This window comes from Triticum urartu, chromosome 7 (genome assembly GCF_003073215.2).
Source record: "Triticum urartu cultivar G1812 chromosome 7, Tu2.1, whole genome shotgun sequence".
NCBI classification, from domain to species: Eukaryota; Viridiplantae; Streptophyta; class Magnoliopsida; order Poales; family Poaceae; genus Triticum; species Triticum urartu.
The window spans coordinates 695,756,391-695,771,943 of NC_053028.1; the positions used below are offsets into that span (position 1 = coordinate 695,756,391).

A 15,553-nucleotide genomic window follows, 5' to 3' on the forward strand; every position below is an offset into this window, starting at 1 on the left:
AAGCTTCTCACCGACGCTGTCCATGATGTAATTAAGTTGTTCCATTTATTAATTTCTCTAATCTTTTTTCAAGAAAGCAAAGTGCATAAATTTGTATGTTTGTACTGTGTGTAGGGCTTTGAGATGAACGCGAGACCCCTTCAGAAGGTGAACGGAAGAGATATCAACTTTTTCTGCCCTGATGATCACCATGAGCGCTATTACGCTGCCGCTGATCAGTAATTAGGTTCAAACTTCAGGCAGCCTGAGGGATAGACATCATGCGTGTTAATGTAAGATAATCTCGCTCATTACGTACCTTAATTTGACTTGCTTATTATTGCCGATAAATAGTTGTTTCTAATGGAAAATATATATTTTCCCATGCCCTCAGTTTTCGGAAACCACGACGAAGAACCATTGATTCGATGGAGCATTGCAATGATGGTGACTCTGCACCAAGCGGAGATGTTCATAGTCTCGGCACGTTTGTTAATTCCATTGTAAAGTCGAAGTCACAGACATGTGTCCAATAAATAATTTCAAGCGGAGATGTTCATAGTCGTTGTTGTTAGTATCTTCAATAAATAATTTGATGACATGTGTCCAATCTACGCCATCTTATTTGCGTTTTCTTTCTTTCTGTTTCAACAAAAAGCGTCTCTATCACGGATGTGCCATATTGTTGCCAAGATGTGCTAGCTCATGGATTTATTTCTTCAATCATTGCACATCAGATCAAATCCATCTTATTATGTTGTATCGTTGCCATCTTTAATTACAGTCCCTTTTTCATATTTTATTTAAATCTATGTATTCTTCTTCTTCTTCAAGAAAGTGTGCTACAGAATCTGAAAAAACAAGTGTGCTAGAGATCTATATTTGTTCGTCTTCCTTCTTTACCGCACTATATACGGGTGCTAGCACGCCCAGTTGAGTGAGATAGTGCTATGCTTGTGTTGTTGGCTTAGTATCATTCACATTTTCCTCAAATTAAGTCTTGACACTTGTCATGAATTGGATCAAGCAGTTTGCACGTCTGGAGATGTGCATGGGCCGACCAATAATGCCTAGCTACTGCACTGCAGACCGTCCATGACAGGAGCATCTCCCATAGGCTGTACGAGATAGCAATAAGGTTTTGGTTCCCGAATGAGGCAATTTTACCGAGGGGACTGGTAAATGTGGTTACCACAGTTACCAGGAAATACTGAGAAATACCGAGAATATTTCGAGCAATTTTACCGAGGGGGACTGGTAAATAAGTGAATGAACGAATATTCGAACCAAAGACCTCTCAAAATAGGAACTAGGTTGCTATCAACACGCCAGAACCAACTCTCATGGCATTAATTAGATCCTACGTACTTTACATTACAGTAAATCGTGTGTTTAAATTCAAAATTTTTAAAAAAATGGTATTTTTTTCTCAGTATGGCGATTTACCGAGGGGCACGGAAATACGCGGTAACCATGGAAAATCTTGAAATTTCGACCGGTAACCAAAACAGTGGATAGCATGCAGGTGCATCTCGCGTACGACATCGAGCACTCGAGCTCACTTTTCCGGGGTCCTTTTCAATTGTACCTATCCCATAGGCTGCGAGACATCACATGGAATTATACGAGAGAGACAGAGACAGAGCGCAAGAAGTCTAGATTTACTTGATACATTGGTGCCTACCTTTGTCGATTCTGCCGATGTCCCATTCATAAGATTATTTTAGGTTTGTACTCTGATGTTAATTAACCTGCCGATTAGTGGAGTAGGTACGAAAATGTGGAGCAGGTAACAAAATCTGGGTAGATTATTCAAAATGTTATCTGCCGTGCGGAGGGTGTGCGGCTGTTTTCCTACCTATTTATGCTCAGGTCCCTTTCATCAGAATAAGGAGGACACTGAAATTCATGTCATCTTCAACTTCTTCTCCACGGCTTTATTCAAAAGGTAGCTAGTAAACGCAAACTCATGCAAGTGCTTTTTGTTGCTGGTAAGTAGTACTAACGTGCTCGTTTGGAGTTATACTAGTCAGATGCCCATACATCAAAGTTCTCGCTCCATCTGTTCTAGTCTGACAAAATATAGTGGAACACATCAAATTATCAGGTGGAGCATCTTTTCCCGGTCTTAGTGTTCACACTGCAGAGTAGAACATATGCAAACTAATTAGTACATGAATAAACAAAAGGTGCAGAGACGACGGTGCACAAGTTTAAATTTATGTTGAACATTGAATGTCTCGGAAGGACCCTTCCCCGAACCCTGCGCAAGCGGGAGCTACATGCACCAGGCTGCTCTTTTTTTATTGAATGTCTTAGAAATACTACAATACTAGTATTCTAGGTAAATATGCATGTTGTAATTACCTTCATGCTCAAGTATTTGTACAAGCAAGAAGTTCCTAGAAATATTAGGAAACACCGATGTCCGGAGAATTTCTGTGCTGTGGAATATCACAAATCCTGTTGGGTGCATCATGTTTCATGTTTCCCTGAGCACCGGCTTCAGGCAAGCTGTAACTCAAGATGGGGGGCCTTTCAACGCCCCCAACCCGGCCTGCGAGTGTGGCATACAACCAAGGAATGGACCGAATGAGTGCATTGTCACAAATATATCTATACCTATCTCTTCGCTATACTACTTAGAAAAACTAAAGGATCCCATTTCATCCTCTCCTTTGTACAACCTTCCTATGTCCCGGCCTTTTCCCATCTCCTGTTTATCTTTTTCTCTTCCATCTCTGATTTTTCTCTAAAATAATAATAATCTTTATCAAATCATAACTGCTTAACAAGAAGATGGCATTTCCCCCCATCTCTGGTCTTTCTCTGAAATAATATCTTTTTTCGTAATTCAACAAATTCTTACCAAATAATTCTTAACAATAAGATGGCAGGTAAATCATGGCACATACAAAGTCTTGCTAAGATTTTATAAAACCAATGTAATAATAGACGTGCAATCACATGCTAATTCTTTATCTCTTCTAATTAAAAACAATGTAAGGTTCCCATTCCACCACTCTTTTGTACAACTTCTTATATACGTTCCACTCTTTTTTCCTCTTCGATCCTCCAAACTCTCATTTTTCCCCCATTCATTCTACCCAAAATATAATGAATTGTCGCATGTTTTATAACCATACCCAAAATGAAAACATAATTTGTTTGGCAAGTCATTAAATTCTTACCAAATAAGTGTTTAACAATAAAATGACAGGTAAACCATGGTGATTGCACGTATCAATATAATAATAGACGCGCAGTCATGGGCTATTTATGTAGAATGTTTATACTCTCATTGCAACATAGCGGCAATTGTCTAGTACTACTTGAAAAGAACGTAAGGTTACTGTTTCACTGTCTGCTTCATCCATCCTCTCTGTCCCTCCTTCCCTTCTCATGTTCACTTTTTTCTTCCATCTCTGATTTCTCTCCAAAAAATATATATTCTTTGGTAACTCAATAAATTCTTACCAAGTAACTGCTTAACAATAAGATGGCAGGTAAATCATGGCAAATGCATACACAATCTTGCAAAGAATTTAGCACACCAATATATTAGTGGACGTGCAATCACACGCAATCTAATAGAATGTTTATACTCCTGTTGCAATGCACGGGCAGTTATCTAGTACCAATACAAAAGGACCCAAAGGGTGGACCATCAAACCACTTCAATCCAACGACCTAGACTACTCCAATGGTGAGTGCTTAATATGTTTAGCAAGCAATTAATATCATACCAAATACCAATGTCAATGAAAATCACATAATTAACACCCAAATAATATCTTACCTAATATCGACGTGTAGTATACTGCCTAATACTCCCTCCGTCCGCGAATAAGTGTACTTCTAGCCTTTGTTCTAAGTCAAAGTTTTAAAATTTTGACCAAATATATACAAAAGAGTAGTAACATATATGACATAAAATTGATATAGTGTGAAATTACAATTCAAAACAAATCTAGTGATACTAATTTAGTGTCATAAATGCTTCTACTTTTCCCTATAAAGTTGGTCAAAGTTTTAAAATTTTGACTTAAGACAAAAGCTAGAAGTACACTTATTCATGGACGGAGGGAGTATCAGTTATCCTACCTAATATCTATGTTCAATTAAAGTAGTTTCTAATATCAACGTGCATTGCCCGTACACATTACTAGTATATACAAAGGACTGATATAGGATTAGGTGGCGATTAGGTGGTGGCTGCAGCCATAGAAGGAAGACTGATGAGACCAAGCATGTAGCAATAGTCAGGATCATACGATCCATACTAAATTTGTAGTCCTTAGTGAAGTTAATGCCTATACATCTATCGTACTCATAAGGAACTGCCCATTTTCACATAAATACATGCATGTAAAGAATTAGTTTAATTGGAGCTTTCTCTCATGTATATAGAGTATTAGGGCATATCCCAGGCATGTACCCATTTTAGGTCTATTTGTCATGACTGTCATGTCCAGAGAATTTTAGCCGGCCAACACGAGCGCCAGCTTCGGTATTCCAAAATCCCCGAATCTAGCCCCAATCAAGAGGTGGCGTAGGGGAGTCAAGACGTGCGCCACGTCTGACCAACAGTCCTTCCTTGCACCCTTTTTAACATCCTCCTGGCTCACTCTTTACATCACTCCAACCCAAACCCTTAGTCGCTACCCCATCGCGATGGGCAAGAAGATGCCGTAGAGAAGCGCGGGCGCTGCAGGGCACTGTGGCTGCTCATCGGCTACGGTACGACGAGCCACCGCAGCGACGGATCTGGTAGGAATTTAGGCTGCCATTCGCGCCGCCAAGGTGACACCCAACCACCGTAGACTGGTCTGTTCGCACCACCACACCGCCACGTGTCACCTGGGCCATCAACCTCCATCGCGTAGGCATGTGTCAAGCAGGAGCCCTGTTACGAATACTGGTCCAGTTTCGAGTGGGAGGCGGAGTCCCCGCATTTGCAACCACCAGATATCAAGTCCGACTGACATATCTGGGAGGGGCTAAGAAACTCTTTGATTGACTAAGAGCCCCCACAGGTGTAAGCCAGTTGTCATGGCGACCATCTTTAGTGCCATCCATCCCACGGCACCGCATCCCCACCAACAGGGCCGGCCCTAGCATCTTAGAGGCCCTTGTGCGAACTTCTGAACTCCACCGGCCATGGGCCCTCGCCTTGGCACGGCTCTGACTGCCACGACTATCACCAATAATGTTGTGGCAGGTGTGTAGTGGCCGCGACCCGTCGGAAGAACCGACAACGAGTTTCATCCAACGAGAAAAATCATTGGTTGCATGGTGCCTAATTAGTGGAGTATTGCATGCTTTTTTAGCTTGAATCGGAGTATTGCATGATGCATGGGGCCTAATTAAAGAAGTGTTGCATGCTTTTTAATTTTTTGGGAAGGAGTATTGCATGCCGCGACTCATACTTGCCAAACTAAATGGGATTTTTGGCTGCATGGAATGGATACACATCTCACGCTGCATAGATCCGGCATTAATTGAGATCAATAATCAAGGATATTAGCAGATTGGCTGATTTCATGGCCAAAATTTTCACCGCAGAGTTAATTCCTAGCTTGGTCGCGCGGCGGGAGTAGGTGACTGGCTGAATGGTTGTCTCTTGGCTGGTCTTTTTACCTTCTCTATCTTTTCTTCTTCCTAATATGCTTATATATCTACTAGAGACATGCAAACGGATGGGCCCCTGCTTTGGCTGGGCCCTAGGCGGTCGCACTCCTCGCCATGCCCAGGGCCGGCCCTGCCCACCAAGAGTTCTACCTCGATGGGTCGAGTGGGTCAAACGGTTAGGCGTCCTCATTGCGCTCGCAATGTTCCACCATCTTGGAATGATGCTGGGTGGTCCACTCGATGTCCTTCACGAAGACACAAGTGGCGTCGCCGCACGTTCTCGCCGAGGCCTAGGTTACGGATTAGTCAAATTTGAAGGGGTCTGAGGCCCACCGCCTGCGCCTCCTCAATCAAGAGTTGCTTCGTATGGCCATCATGTAACCGGATCATGACATCCTCCACAAGGCAGAGGACGACCACCACAGCCAAGAGGTAGCCGAGAGACTGCAACGCAGGTGGGACGCTGCATCCCAGGTAGATGCCACAGTGGCGCACACGGCTAGAGTGACTACGGCAGTGGCGGTGATGACGATGGCACTAGCAGTGTCCTCGAAGGACATGCATCCCAGGTCGTCGTCCAGCTTATCCAATAGATTTTGGTTTTAGATTAAGTTACTTCCATATAGTTTGCTTGTGATATATCCGAACTGCAATAAAATTTGGAATTTTAATAGTTGAAAATAGGGGAGAAATGGGTGATAGCATTTGGTGGTTAGGCATCTACTGACCACACATATGTGTGGACAATGGGGTCGTCCATTTGGGTATTACCCTCTAAGATGCCCTTAGATTCAATATGTTGGTGCACGAGAGTGAATGACATACGTGTTGTTGGGAGACAATGTGACGGGGATCATGAGCTAACTGCCGAGTAAGATTACAATGGACGAACAATCTGCAGAAAGAACTCTGTCAAATACTGGTTTTATGGCTGGGCTTTGATTCTAGTACTATATGGCTACGGCGACTGGACGAAGACCAAGGGAGCATAGACGAACATATTATAGCTGGGTACAGGTCAATATTTATGGAGGGCATTAATTGCACGATTCCCCCTCTGATCATTCTTCCCCTCACATCTCTTTCTCACTTCTATCCCCACCTTCCACAGATCTGATCCCCTCCGCCCACCTTCCCGTCGTCCTTGGCCTGGTGATGAGGAGCTCCACGGCTCCCATGGCCGCGGCATCGCTCGTACTGCTGCTGGTGTCGCTGGCGGCGGCGGACATCCAGATACCCTACAGGGAGAGGAGCGAGGAGGAGACGCGGCGGATCTTCGTGGAGTGGAAGGCCAAGTACGGGAGGAGCTACGACTCCATCCGCGAGGACGAGCGCCGGTACGCGATCTTCAAGGACAACCTGCTGCGGAACATCGACCAGCAGAGCGCCGCTGGGATCCAGCGGCAGCTCAACAATTTCTCCGACCACACCCATGGTGAGGAGTTCAGAGCCTTTCGCCCATGTTACATTCCACTAGATGGCTACGGCGACTGGACGAAGACCAAGGGAGCGTGGATTGCATACATGCTGTTTGTTTCTACTTTCATTGTTGTTCTTGCATTTTGTAAATTGCATGCATAGTCCTGCGACTAGTATATTTCTGATGGATGTAAATCCTCGATTGACTAAGATTTATTTGTAGATTTTTATTGGTCATCTGGAATAGGTTGTCATGTGGAAACAGTTTGTCATAGACACATCACACTTTTTTTTTGCATGGTAACGAAGAGCTTTATTCATATGAAGAGGCACCGGCCATGTCAGCCATAAGGCTGGTGACCAAGAAGCCCGGAGGGGAGCCCATCCAACACTCCGTTGCCTCCTTTGTGCATGCTTGTTACGCACAGAGGTGGGCTGGAACGTTTGCATGTCTCCTTACATGAATTACATCAAAAGAAACTAAAGTAGCAGCTAGCTCCTCTATATCTAAAAGTAACGGCGCTATAACAGAGCGCGAAGTCCGGCGCGATTTCCAGAGGTTCACTACCTCCAAGCTATTTGTCTCAATCTCCACAGGCGCAAAGCCACGGAGTGTTGCCACAATCACACCTTCACGTACAGTTGTCGCCTCCGCAACGAGATGATCTGTAATGCCTGGGCATGGTTTGCACCAAGCAGCAAGAAAATCTGAAGATGAACGAGCCACACCTCCAATCCCTCCTCTATGCTCCTGCATAGAAACACCAGCGTCGGTATTGATCTTAATCAACTCTCCCTCTGGTGGTCTCCACCCATGGCCTGGCAATATACTTGCGTGCTTGCTCGGGAGCTCCAACACCATCAGAGCATCTCTGATTATCTTAAGTGACTGAACTGGTTCCATGCTGGCCTTGTCATGGGTAACATTGTTGCGTGAGGTCCAGATAGCACTACTAGGAAAAGGGTTACTAATGGCGCACCAGTTTTGACTACTAATGGCGCACTACTGGTGCGCCATTAGTATCACGTCACTAGTATTTCTTACTAATGGCGCACCACCGGTGCGCCATTAGTATCTGGTATACTAATGGCGCACCACGCAGTGCGCCATTAGTATAGAACACCATGCGCCATACTAATGGTGCACTGTTGGGTGATGCGCCATTAGTATGAATATTAGGTTTTTTTTACTTTTCAGAATTTTGCATAGGTTACAAAATATATTATTGGACAGAATATAGACAGCACACCACAGCAAGAGCAGATTCATCGAATACAATAGAAGATTAGTCTTCGAATACAATTCATCATATTAGTCTCCGAATTCAAAAGACCGAACAAAGATAGAACATTACAAGTCTCGAGACCACGAGTAGCGAGTTTTTCGGAAGTAATACTAATCCTAACAAGTCCTACTAATCATCATCATACAACTTCAACTCATTATTAATAACAAGTCCTACGATCATCATCTTGATAGTCATCGAACCAACCCTACTTAATTGTTCTTAGCACATGATCATCAGTATTAGGCAGGACCTAAATACCCTATTTAAGGTAAAATAGCATAAAACAATATAGACCCTGACTCTCCATTATGGAGAATGGAGAACATCCTGTCTCCAATTCTTGTGCTTCGCTTCCTTTTGCTTCCAAGAACCTCCTTACGACTGTCCATACATTTTTTCCATCCTTTGATTTTCATGTCTCCACTTCTTTTAGAAATCTCGTATGGACAGTTGAGATTGGTAGGATGACCTGGCTGTATGTTCAAAACATTAAGACTACCTTTCTTATACATCAAATGAGGCACACAATTCTCTGGGATTATCTGTTGAAAAACATAGTAATAACTTCATAGTTAGCAATGATGTACTAGTTTTAGAAGTATGCAAAAGATGCACGGATGTTGTAATAGTAAAAATCTTACCAGGGTATCTCCATGGTAGTTACCGTAGTTGAACACATGCACTAGTGGCACGTATTTACCATAATGTTGAGGAGTTTGATTGTGGATATTGTAATTCTCAATGTCAGTACAAAATTCGACCAGATGATTTTTCTCCTTATAAGTTGTTAATTCGGAGCCATCGGTGTAGTGGTTTTTGTCTACCATCTCCCGCACATTCTTTGAACAATAAAAATAAGCTATCAATGGAAATAAGCTGTCAACTATTTTGAAATAAACAATATAAATTAGCTAATAACTATGTTTGAGAAACTCACATAGCGGTAGAACTAGAGGCGTATCAACAAGGACCCAAATGTCCATATTGTCTTGGTCGATGTCAGGATTACCAAGATCCATGGTGATAAGCATACCCTCATCAAAACCATACATCTTGCAAAATGCTTACCAATTTTTGCAATCAAAATGGGTTACACTCTCAGAATTATATAGATTTACTTCAAAGTTCACATCGTGATGAGTCCTTAGGTGAATTTTCTTTGTTTCAGAAATTTCATGGTCTTCAAAATCCATCCTCTCAAAGACATAGCGTCTTACATGGCATGGGATAAGCTATACTCGAATTGTAAAAGATGAAAATTACATGTTGAAATAGTTGAAGTCATGCTTAATTATGAAAATAACGCTTGTCGTCGTTGTGTACCGTTTCAACTTCGAAGGTCTCCTCGAGCTTAATGCTGAAGCGTCGATCATCGTCCAGGTGAGGCATGTCGCACAAACCTCGATCGTCGTGGCACCAGTAGCACTCCCCCGGGAGACTTTCGTCGTCCGATGATGATGACGACATATCCTACGTTCATAATTCAAAACTACATCATTTAGGGTTTGTCGACACCAAGGCATCCTAAAAGCTAAGCTTTTATCATTTAGGGTTTGTCGACGCTGAGGCACCCTAAAAGCCTAAGCTTTCATCATTTAGGTTCTTATCGACACCGAGGCACCCTAAAAGCCAAGGTTTTATCATTTAGGGTTTGTCGACGTCGAGGCACCCTAAAAGCCTAAGCTTTCATCATTTAGGTTTTGTCGACGCCAAGGCACCCTAAAAGCCTAAGCGTACATCATTTAGGTTCTCATCAACACCGAGGCACCCTATAGAAGCCAAGTTAAGTTTTCATCATTTAGGGTTTATCGATGCCGAGGCACCCTAGGTTGGGCCTAATCACTTGGCACTAATCACTTGGCTCTATTGCCACCTATGTTGGGTTTATCATCTAGGGTTTATTGATACTAAGGAGAATTCTAAGTTGGGCCTAATCACTTGGCTCTATTGCCACCTATGGTTTAATGCAGGAAAAATGGCGGGGCAGTTGATCCTACTTAACTAAGTACTAAGATACCCCGGCCCATGCATTAGTCGCAAGTACCCCATATGTCCTATTTTTAGCAAAGTCATGCTAAAATTCACGAAAAATTTCGGCATGACCTTTGCTGAAAATAGGACATATGGAGTACCCGAATTTGCCGGAACGGAAGTTAATCGACATTCCAACAAACTCAAGGGCCTCTCGGGGTACTTGCAAATTCATCATGACACAATGGTCGAAGACAAAACCCAGCAAACTAGCAAGATGATCATCATCTTTGCAAGTCATTACTTGTCAAATACAGAAGAAGGAACAATTTATTTGTGACATAGTTGGCCCATACAGAAGAAGCAACACCCTGCACTAGCCTAAAAACAAGTGAAGTTTCACCCATATAAGAACAACTTTATAAAATCAGAGAAGTTGTTATGTTTTTTCTACTGCTAGGAAAAACATCACTCATTGAAAATGAAAATCTCAGTACCAGCATTTTGAACTTTGAAATGAAATACAGTAGTAGTATTAGTAGTATATGGAGTAGTATCTTGTCTAGTAGTAGTATTAGTTGTATATGGAGTAGCAAGTTTTGCCTCAGAGACCGCAAAAGCTATGTTTTTTCTCAATTCAGATAGCTAAGTGTAAAACCACGTCAAGTTCTGTTTTAATACTCTATTTCTCAATGCATGCAATTGGTTTCATAGCTTTGTGTTACTGTACAGACCTATTTAACCCTAGGCACTTTGCATATACAAGCTATATAGTCTGAAATCAAATGCATACAGCTGAGACAAGCATCGACCATAGCACTCCACAACCATGAACTTGTACAGAGGGGGAGAGAGGCGAGACAAGTGGTCACCTTGGTGACAGGGGAACCAAATCCAAACAAGTCGAACCCACAACAGCAGCTTCTCTGTATCCAAGTTGAACCAAGTCCTTCCTTCACACAACACAATAGCACAACACAGCTATAGATGAGAACACATCAGAGATTGGAGGAGATGAAGAAGAAAATCAGCAAGAGACAACCGGAAAAGGGATTCGTACCCTGTTCTCCTGCTAGACGGTGGGGAGGTCGCGGGCCTCCTCTCCTGCTGGACATGGGGCCTCCTCTCCTGCTGGACGTGGGGCGGCTCCGAGGTTTCTAGGGTTTCGAGGGGGGAGGCGGCGCTCGGGGGGGAGGCGGTGCTCGAGGAGGAGGAAGGGGAGAGGGAGGCGGCGGGGGCGCGTGGGCGGCTGCGGCGCAGTGGGTCGGGGCAGCGGCGGCGGTGGTGCGGTGGAGGGAGGGACGAGGGAGGGAGCGGCGCGGTGGAGGGAGAGGGACGAATCGAAGTAGTCTGGCGAGAGGGAGGGGGGAAGGAGCGGCGCGGTGGTGTATGGATGGGGGAAGATTACTAATGGCGCACCCCCAGGCGGTGCGCCATTAGAATGTTTTTTTTCATAGCAATGGCACACCAGGGCGACAGTGCGCCATAAGTATTCTTTTTTTAGATAGCAATGGCGCACCAGCCACCCGTGCGCCATAAGTAAGAATTTTTTTTTTACTTTAAAAAAATGAATATGAATATGAAACAGTAATATTTTTTTATAAAAACAGTAATAATTGTTGTTTAACAACAATTGTAGTCTACACTTTATTATTTTTTTTTAAATGAATATGAATATGAAATAGTAATATATTTTTTTATAAAAATATATATAATTTTTTAAAAAATATCATCAAATTTGTTATTTGAAAATATCATCGGCGGCGGCGGTGGAGTGGGGGAGGGTGCGGGGGGTGCTCGTCGGCGGCGGTGGAGCAGGGAGGGTGCGGGGGGTGCTCGTCGGCGGCGGTGGAACTACATATGTACATGGCGACTGAGAAGCACCGCATATACCCTCTCCCAGCTGTGAGGGTCAACCTGGAACATGATCCCTTGGATCTGTTGGTGAAGGCCTTCGAGATGAGCGGGCGGTTATGCCTCGCCGTAAAAGTGCCCGGCTTCCCTCCGACTCTTCAATTATGGGTTATGTCTCTGCCACCGCAGGACCAGTGGGCCGACAGTGACGACAAAAAGTTGTGCTGGGATTTGCACTACAGCTTCACCGCATACTACATCAACAATAATGTACCGACTAGCGTTTGGTTTGACAATGGCGAGAAGACGTTGTGCGTCAGGCAAGGGGATGTCTTGTTCAATCATGGCACGAGAGGACGCTCGCCGGAGCCGTCTCGATATTCTTATTGTCCAGAATGCGACCAGCGACTCGAGCTGCCGCCAACACCGTCGAACTACATATGAAACATTATATATATATATATATATATATATATATATATATATATATACTAATGGCGCACCGTGGCAGAGTGCGTCATTACTAGTTTAAACTAGTAATGGCGCACTTTGCAACGGTGCGCCATTAGTAGTTTTGCAAAAAACAGAATAAAAAAATACAGTAGTGGCACACTCCATGGCTCATGCGCCATTACTAGTTAGAACTACTAATGGCGCACTTTGCCAGGATGCGCCATTGATATGTTTATAAAAATGAAAAAAAATTGTTACTTGTGGCGCACCTTGTGCCCGGTGCGCCATTAGTGTCTTCCACACTAATGGCGCATCGCCACATGGTGCGTCATTAGTATATAGTAGTGGCGCACCACTTCTCTGGTGCGCCATTAGTATCAATTTCATCTATAGCCCTTTTCCTAATAGTGTAGCCCACACAACTGTAATGTTTTTTGCCCTGTCTGCCGCATCAAACCTAGCATCACAGAGAATACCTCTAGACCATGTCAATTCATGCAATTCTGTGAGCTTGATATTGAGCCACTCGCCTGCTTCTCTCCAGAACCTCCTAGCAAGGTTACACTTTATCAATGCATGATACATGTCCTCATCAGCTGCCAGACACACTTTGCATCTGGCTAGAGTTGTAATATGTCTATGTTTGAGAGCACTTTCGACACGAAGAATTCCTCAAAGCACTCACCACCAGAACACACGTACTTTTGGTACCACGTTCAACTTCGAAAGTCTTGTCCATAACTGCTTATTTGTCTCCGAAGCTTCTGTAGCCATCCCTTCTTCTAGAGCACGATGCTCGTTACAAATCATTAGAGTTTGGTACGCTGATTTTACAGTATAGACTCCATCCTTCTCTGCTGACCATGCCCAAAAATCCTCCCCTCCCAAATGCCTTAAGGGAATATTGAGTATTGCATCGGCTTCAGGAGGAATAAAATTTTCTCTCACTACATTGATCTTCCATCTCCCGGTTTCTGCATCGACCAAGTCTGAGACCCTGGCCAAAATAGCACCCACTATCTGCACGGACGGCCTCATGGAGAGCAGCCCTGGAATCCAAGGGTCGCCTCAAATCAAAACCGTAGTACCATCTCAAATCCTTTTGATCATACCAACACCTAGAGGCTCTCTCCCTGCCAAGATGGCATGCCAAGTGGACGAAGCATGTGGATGCGCTGAGGCCTCCCAGAAGTCTGTATTCGGGAAATACTTCCCTTCGAGCACCGGTGCACATAGCGAGTGAGGGCTAGTGATGAGTTTCCAACCATGTTTCCCTAGAAGGGCTAAGTTAAACAGCTGCAAGTTCCTGAAACCCATCCCTCCTTTCTCCTTCGGTGTAGCAAGAGAATCCCAATCGATCCAGTGCAAGGATCGACGATCAAGTGAGCTGCTCCACCAGTAGCGCGCCATACATGATGATAAACCCTTGCAAACTTTCTTCGTGAGCTTGAAGCAGCTCATAGAGAACGCCGGTATTGCCTGAGCCACGGATTTGAGCCGAACCTCTCTTCCTGCACATGAAATCAAGCGTTCTGTACCCCCCTGCAGCTTGCTTCTCAATCTCTCATTTAGGTGATCAAAGGTGCCACTTGTGATCCGCCCAGTTGTAGTAGGTAAACCAAGATATCTCTCACTGAAGGCTTCAACCGTGATTCCTAGAAGACACTTTAGACTTTGTTTGACTGGATCTGGTGTGTTGGGACTGAAGAAGATAGAGCTTTTTTCTTTGTTTACACACTATCCGAAACACTCACCATATATCCTTAGAACTTGATTCAACCTTTGGGCGCTTGCTTCTTTTGCATTCATGAAAATTAAACTATCATCATCAAATAGCAAGTGATTCACCCAAGGCGAGTGATTGCTCACTCTAATTCCTCTGTCCACCTGTGCCCCACCCAAATTGTTCAACAGACTAGTGAAGCCTTCTGCGCAAAGTAAGAACAGATAAGGCGAGTAGGGGTCCCCTTGACGTAAACCCCTTGATGGTGTGAAATAAGGCAGCAATTCGCCATTCACTCGTACCGTGAACCTGACTGAGGTCACACATTTCATTGTCAGTCTAACAAAACTTGTGCTAAAGCCCAGTCTTAGCATGATGGCTTCCAGATAGTGCCACTCGACCCGGTCATACGCTTTCATCATGTCAAGCTTGACTGCACACACGTGATTTCTCCCCTTCTTTCGCCTCCTTGTCGCATGAACACTCTCATAGGCGATTAATACATTATCAGTGATAAGACGGCCGGGAACAAAAGCACTCTGCTCCTCACTTACAATCTCACCGAGGAACGACCTCGCCCTGTTGGCAATACATTTGGATGCGATTTTGTGTAACACAGAACATAGCGAGATGGGTCTGTACTGCAAGATACGTTGCGGGTACCTTACCTTAGGTATAAGAGTAATGGAAGTATCATTCATTCCCACAGGCAGCTCGCCTCCATTCAAAAAGTCCAATACAGCCAGCACTATATCTTCTTGAAGAAGATCCTAATGCCGCTAAAAAAACCCCTCTGTAAATCCATCTACCCCTGGTGCTTTGGATGGTGCCATTTGAAACAATGCCGTCTGGACCTCTAGGGCTGTGAACGGTTTATCCAGGTATTCATTCATAGCCGGCGTCACCTTGGGCGGAACTTGATTGATCAACTCATCCATAGGCCGAAAACCCTGAGATGTATATAATGCTTCATAAAAACCTTGAACTTCTGCACAATTCTCCTCAAAAGTCTGACACGTTGAACCATCGGCTTTCTCCAAGAACTCAATTTTATTTAAGCGCTTACGTTGAGCTGCCTGGGCATGGAAATAGCCCGGGTTACGGTCCCCCTTGCGAAGCCAGAGAACTCTAGATCTCTGCCGCAACCATATCTCCTCCTGTCGGAGGGCTTCACACAATTGTTTTCCAACTGCGCGTTCCTCATCTGTAGGGCCCCGCCCCATGGAGCAGGCTC

At 44.1% G+C, this 15,553-nt stretch overlaps 1 protein-coding gene and 1 long non-coding RNA gene across 2 annotated transcripts; both read left to right on the top strand.

Annotated features, from left to right (window-relative positions):
- On the top strand, positions 1 to 580 carry LOC125524198. Its single transcript, XR_007290622.1, has 3 exons — positions 1 to 27; positions 115 to 272; positions 374 to 580. It is a non-coding gene; the product is annotated as an uncharacterized LOC125524198 (long non-coding RNA).
- A 6,115-nt stretch (positions 581 to 6,695) lies between these two features.
- On the top strand, positions 6,696 to 7,252 carry LOC125524197 (oryzain alpha chain-like). Its single transcript, XM_048689273.1, has one exon. The coding sequence runs from the start codon at positions 6,766 to 6,768 to the stop codon at positions 7,189 to 7,191; it is 426 nt and encodes a 141-aa protein (XP_048545230.1). The 5' UTR covers positions 6,696 to 6,765; the 3' UTR covers positions 7,192 to 7,252.
- The last annotated feature ends 8,301 nt before the right edge of the window (positions 7,253 to 15,553 follow it).

What these genes read in the sequence shown, in the direction of transcription:
- LOC125524197 (XM_048689273.1), top strand. Translation starts at nt 6,766, where the DNA reads ATGAGGAGCTCCACGGCTCCCATGGCCGCGGCATCGCTCGTACTGCTG.